We start from the raw sequence: 6,546 nt of genomic DNA on the forward strand, positions 1-6,546 counted from the left end.
GGAGATAACCACTGATAACATGTTGAAGTATTGCCATCTAGACTTTTCTTTATTCAGGCATATGTCCATTTTTTTTCTCTTTAATATTTAGCTTTAAAATTTTCATCAGTCAAATCATTGAGGACATTAGTCTGCCATAATATAGCAAAAGGAAGTTCATGTATTTTTTTCTTCTTAGTAATAATGGAATTGTTCTGTTTTTCTTAAAAATTTATTTTGTATTTTCCTAATACTATGTGAGAATTCTTTACGTCAGTAAAACTATTTCTGCAACGGTAGTTCTCAACTGAGAACCTACTGCAAAGTCACATCACTAAATCAGAATTCCTTGGAGTGGGGCACCTGTATTTTTTTAAAGGTCCACAGAGGAACCTGATGAACACCCCTGGGTTAAGGTCTAGCATTTTGTGCCATCATATTGTAATGGGTGCGTGATCTTCTGTCATGAACTACAAGCTAGAATCTGTTTATCTCCCCTATTGCTGGATATTTGTTTTCAGTTTGCCACTATTACAAACCAAGCTTCAGTGAACATCCTTGTAGCTAAATCTTTGTACACACCCATAGTGCTGTACTTTGGATAAATACCTAAAAATAGGATGCACATTTGAAAGAATATTACCAAATTGCCCTTCCAGAAAGGTTGTACCAACGAAATGCCTGTTTTCCTGCCTAATAACATATTTTTCATTTTTGCCAAGTTGACAGGCAAAATATTTTCATCTTATTATTGCTCCAGCATTTCCATTTTTTTATTACTAGTGAGGTTAAACATTTTTTATATTGACCATTTACATATATATGTAGTATATGAAAATAGATGTAGAAAGATATATACTGACTTGTCCCTTCATGCCTTTTGTCCATATTTCCACTTGATTATATATCCTTTTCTTATTTATATTTTTATTTATCCTTTTCTCTTTATATTTTTATTACTATTGATGCTTTTATTATTATATATTTTGCAATTTATTTTTTCATTTGTCTTTTTGGTTTATTGATGGTGTTTGGCACTATACACAGTTAAGTTCTTATAAAGTCAATCCTATTAGTTTTTTCTTTCATAATGGCACCTGTCATGTTTGAAAAGCCTTTCAGAGAAGGTCCTCTACCCCTCACAGCCACCCCTTACCCTCCCATCCCTCCACATAATGCTGTTAAGTACTTAACTCAGACGTGTGACATTAAATTGGTCACTACATGGTCCCCAGCCTTGCTTTCTACCCTGATCACTGATAGAAGGTAGGCTGGTTTTCATTGAAGCTTAGTCTCTCAGCAGAGGGGCGTCATGAGGATGCTTACTGGAACTTAGGTAACATTTTGGTCCTTCCCCCTAGGCAATTCATCTACCTTGATGTCAGTCAGATAATTTTGTTTCCATTGAGACCCAGCAGAGTCTTCCGAATATCTTAGGAAATAGCTGTGTGGACATTTTATCCTACAAAGTTCTACTGTTGTTGCCTTTAAATTAAAAAAAAAAAAAAGTTATCAGAATGTATTTTTTTTTAATCTGAGTAAAACAGAAAAATTACTAAAAATACACACACACAGACACACACACACACACACACACACACACACACACATTTTAGACTCAAGAAAAAGAGTATCCAAGTCTCTGAAATCAAGAACAAAAGGATTTATCAAAAAAGGACAATATTGTAAAAAATAGAGCAAATGAAAATAAAGGGCTATACTGGGTTACTGGATAAACTAATCTTTTCCAGAGTTTGGAGTGTAACATGAACAAATTAAAATATAAAATCTTTAGTTAGATGCTCATTAATTATAAGATCATAGGAACTCATGTACCACAACACATATATTAGACCTTGAAAAGTTACAGAATTATCAGTTAGCTAATAATAGGTGATTTTCTCTGATTAAGCCAGACTGTTCAGTTCTGTTCTATTAAGTACAATCTGTACCAGTAAGCTTTTCTTTCATTCTCTTTATTTTCACCTTAAAAAGTTACCATGGTTCAAAAGAAATCTTGTTGCTGTACTCAAGGCTTTTATAGTATTGCTGGGTTAATAACGTATCATTACCACAAAGTTTAAAAGGCCTACAGCATGTACCCTGTTTGATGCTAAATTACTTAAGCAGGTGTTCTCATGAATAAATGTCCACTGACATTTCTGAAATAGAAGGTTGTTTTTTAAAGTATTTAACATGTCACAGTTTGCATATATCACGGTTTTCACTTCAGCTGAATCTGTAGATCACATCTGCATCATGAAAAAATATCCACCCAGGGCCGGCTGAGTGGCTCAGTTGGTTAAGAGCTTGCTCAAGAGTGCGAGCTCTGAGCAACAGGGTCACCAGTTCAATTCCCGGCCCGAGCTGAGCTGCCACTGAGCTGCAAACAGGTGGCAGGATGGCTCCGATTAAAAAAAATAAATAAAAAAAATTATATATATATGGCCTGTTAGAGCTAAAGTCTTCTAAGCTATGAGATAATTCACAGCATTTTTCTCCTTACACCACTGCAGATGACAGAATCAAAAACTGGTCAGACCTTAGACCATGGAATCAAACCATTCTAGAAGGGACATTTTAACTATGACATTATTTTGGACAGGATAAATTGTTCTGATTAAACATTCTGCTTCTTTCCCCTATGTATAGAACTTGTAATTGAGTATGATACCTCAGTCTGTTAAATGAGGTTTAAATGATAAAGCTTTGAAAATTATTAAGCCATATACTATATAAAGTAGTATTAGGTAACATTGTTCTTATGTAATATAGATCCTGGTCCCCAGTGTTCCTGGGTTTGCCAGTATTTCCCACAAATAGATTGTTTTGGAATAGCTAGAAACTAAATTTTAATCCAGGTCTTAATCCTGAAATAAACAAATATCCTGTGGTTAATTTATCAGTGGCAAGAGAGACATTGAAAGAACTATTATTAAAAAGCTACTAGTATTAAAGAGTTTTATAAAGAGCTATTATTGATTTGCATTAGTTTTCAAACATTCTTGAGAAAGAATACATCCTTTGCCAAAAATTTTTCAAGTTTCTGCAAAATTCAGCCAATTCACACCTGTAATATATACCTGGAATAATCTTGCCTAATTCACAAATGAACTATCCAAATTAGGAGTTTGTAAGAGCACATTTTTCCAATTACAGATGTCCTGTCCCGTGTCAATGGTTTGTGCAGCTGCAGCCGTCCCCTACCCACTTTTCATGGTGAGCAGCAGTGCCCCTTCTCAGAGTGGCTCACAGAGCTCAGGCTGGTAGCCTCTGAGATAGCCAGGCCAGGAGAACAGGGCAGCTCTGGCTAGGGTGCAGGGCAGTTGTTCCATCGAGCTGAGCAATGCTGACTAGATGAAATCGGATCTCATGAGCACACTCCTTGAAATAGCTGAGCTATAATATTTTCCTTCTTTCAGGTAACTGCTATACCCTCTTTGTGGGACATGCCTCCCTCAGGGAGCAATGGTTGTATGCCTAGCCCCCACCTAGGAAGACCAACAAAGAGCACCTTGCAGGTTCCCTTCCAGAATGGCCCTCCGGACACATGTGACGGGCAGGATGTTGAGCCTTCCCGACAGCCTGGCAGCAACGAGAAGCTCAGAACCACCAGCCGGAAAGCAGCACCCATTTGCATGGGTCATTTCCACAGCCGCCATGTCTTCCAGCAACAGCTGATTGAGAAGCAAAAGAAGAAACTCCAGGAACAGCAAAAGACAATTATGGAGCTGAAGGAAAGCCAGAGGCTGGCGAAGGCTCAGTGGGCTGTGGAGCGTGCTGCAGTGGCCACAGATGCACAGAGCCACCCGCTGTCAATCCCCAGAAGAGAAGAAGAAGAACCAAAAGGAACCTGCCAGGTGCTTCCAAAGTATGTCCATTGTGTCACAACACTCTTTGGACTCATTATTTGGGATTTTTCACTGTGTGACAGAGGGGCCTCTGAACTTTCCTAGCTTCCAGACTCCATTATCTCTCCTTTTATTGTGCTCTCTCAAAGCAGAGAAGCCCTGTGCATTGTGACTGGTACATGGCAGGTGCAAATAAGTATTCAAAGCAAGTGGCTGCCTATAAGGATCCACTTACATAGTTAGCATTGCATTGCGGCTGCCTTTGTCTGAGGCGCTCTATTATACCAGTAAAAGGAAATGCTTACTTGCTTCTCACTTGATTTGTGGGTTTCTGATTATGTTTAGTGCTGAGAAGCCAGGTCAGACACTATCCAAATGGAGCAGTCCCTGGGGTTGGCCAATGATCTAGCTTAAATTTGTAGTTTTGGATAAAAGTAAACATCTTTGAGCCTGGAATGAGTCCAAATTTCTCAAAAGCCATTTAAGGTGGTTTCAGACATGCTTGAGACATACTCAATATGTGTGATAAATGGCATGGTAAGAAGTGGGTGATGCCTATTGATTTGAAGCACTGGGATGGGAGTCAGAGTGCCAGGCTCACACTGTAGACTCGGGCTAATCACTCAACCTTTCCATGCCTCATTACATCAATTTATCTAGTCCATGTAATAAGTCACACTTATCTCAGCGAGTAAGGATTAATTGAAGTGTTTTAAACGCTTTGAGTTCCTCAGGTGCAAGGGCTTTGAATGAAGCTGGTTGTTGGTCTGAATCCTTTTTTTTCCTCCCCCAGTTCTCCTGTTGCTTCCCCTCCAACTGAAGGTAGTAGAAGTGACTCCCGAAATTCTCTTTCTGGACCCAGAAGGAACCCAAGGCGGCTGATGGTGCCCCATCCCATACTTAAAGGCAGGGCTGTCTTGGCGGGGCTTTGGGGGTGGTTATCTTCCCTCCTGGAGTAGAATGTGCTGGGACTAAATTCTGGCAACTCTTGGGTTTTGAGGCTTGGCAGCACCTGGTCAGTCTAAAGCGGGTAGACACGTGAGAAGTGGAGTACACCAGAGAGCTCCACGACTTTTTTCCTGCCTCTCCTGCCAAACGTTTTGGCCTTTCCAGCCAATACCAAAAAAAAAAAAANTGTTCTTCAGTCTAGTTGTGGAGGACATTGCTTCACTGGCCCATGTTGGTATTATCATTGTGCTCTTCCCGGGTGAGGCAGATCGGTCACCAGCCTCTGGACGGCTGCTCACGACGGCTCTTGGCAGCTCACACTGGCTGCCGGCTGCTCACACTGCCTGCCCGCCACACACGGTAGCTTATGGCAGCCCACTGCAGCAGGGGCTACAGCCTACCCGGTCGCTGGCGACTCACAGCAGCCCAGCTCCGGGTTGAGATGCTGTTCACCATCTTAGCTGTAGAGGGCAGTGTCACTGGCCCTCATGTGGGATCTGAACCGGGCCCCTGATGCTCAGAGCTGGCATCCCAAGCCAGCTCTTAACCAACGCACCACTCAGCCAACCCAAGGTAGTTCTATTTTTAACTTATTAAGGAACCTCCATACTGTTTTCTATAGTGGCTGCACCAATTTGCAATCCCACCAATGGTGTAGGAGAGTTCCCTTTTCTCCAAATCCTTGCCAACACTTGTTTGTTGATTTATTGATGATAGCCATTCTGACAGGTGTGAGGTGATATCTCACTGGTTTTAATTTGCATTTCTCTGATGATCAGTGACATTGAGCATCTTTTCATGTCTGTTGGTCATCTGTATGTCCTCTTTGGAGAAATATCTATTCAGGTCCTCCACCCATTTTTAAATTGGGTTGTTTTTCTTTTTGGTGTTGTTGAATTTTATATTTTGGATATTAACCCCTTATCAGATGTATCATTGGTAAATATCTTCTCCCATTCAGTAGGATGTCTTTTTATTTTGTTGATGGTTTTCTTTGCTGAACAAAAACTTTTTAGTTTGATATAATCCCATTTGTTTATTTTTTTTCTTTTGTTTTCCTTGCCCAAAGAGACATATCCAAAAAAGACTACTAAGAGCAATGTCAGAGAGTTTACTGAATGGATTTTTTTTTTTAATGGAAGTGCTTTGTTGTTCAGAAAACAACAACTGGCCACTGAGTATAACCGGAAACAAGTTCTCCGGCACCGTTTTACAGAATGGCATCACTGGCATCATGCAGAGATCCTAAAGAGAAAGCTGGCTCTAACCAAGGAGGAAACAAGGAAGAAAATGAATGAGTTGCTGAAGGCAGCATCACTAGGGAAACTCAGTGCAAATGGGTCATCAGACATCAGTCTACTCGAGGAGACAACAGCCATGGTGGATCCACCTATACGAAATGGAGAGGTACACTGTGTTTCCTTTGCTTGGTCTTTCTGCTTATTCATCACTTGCATTTGAGCTTTGCACTTGGATAGCCTGGGGTATGTTAGCCATTGTCAGATTGCCTTGCTTAGGCTGTCTAAAAGATGAGTGCTGCTACAATGCACAAAGGTTAACTTTCAGGCAATGTTTATTTTCTTGAACTGGATTTTCTTTTTATAATCACATACAGACTTTGATGTAGCTGAACTTAGTAGGGACATTGTAGAAAGAGAATTTAAAAGAACTAAGAGAGAGAAGGGGAAGGGACGAGACAACATAAATTGGTAACTACAATATGGCCTCAGGGATAGAAAAGACAGTTTGGGGAATATAATCAATAATG

General features: G+C 40.2%; 1 protein-coding gene across 1 annotated transcript in view; it reads left to right on the plus strand.

The window, feature by feature from the left end:
- CCDC191 (coiled-coil domain containing 191) overlaps positions 1–6,546 on the plus strand; it is a 78,098-nt gene that overhangs the window by 41,904 nt on the left and 29,648 nt on the right. The window contains exons 7-9 of the mRNA XM_019652224.1: positions 1,341–1,359; positions 3,402–3,850; positions 4,624–4,736. Coding sequence (XP_019507769.1) covers positions 1,341–1,359; positions 3,402–3,850; positions 4,624–4,736 — 581 coding nt within the window. The remainder of the gene's footprint in view (positions 1–1,340; positions 1,360–3,401; positions 3,851–4,623; positions 4,737–6,546) is intronic.

Source organism: Hipposideros armiger, unplaced genomic scaffold (genome assembly GCF_001890085.2).
Source record: "Hipposideros armiger isolate ML-2016 unplaced genomic scaffold, ASM189008v1 scaffold_176, whole genome shotgun sequence".
NCBI classification, from domain to species: Eukaryota; Metazoa; Chordata; class Mammalia; order Chiroptera; family Hipposideridae; genus Hipposideros; species Hipposideros armiger.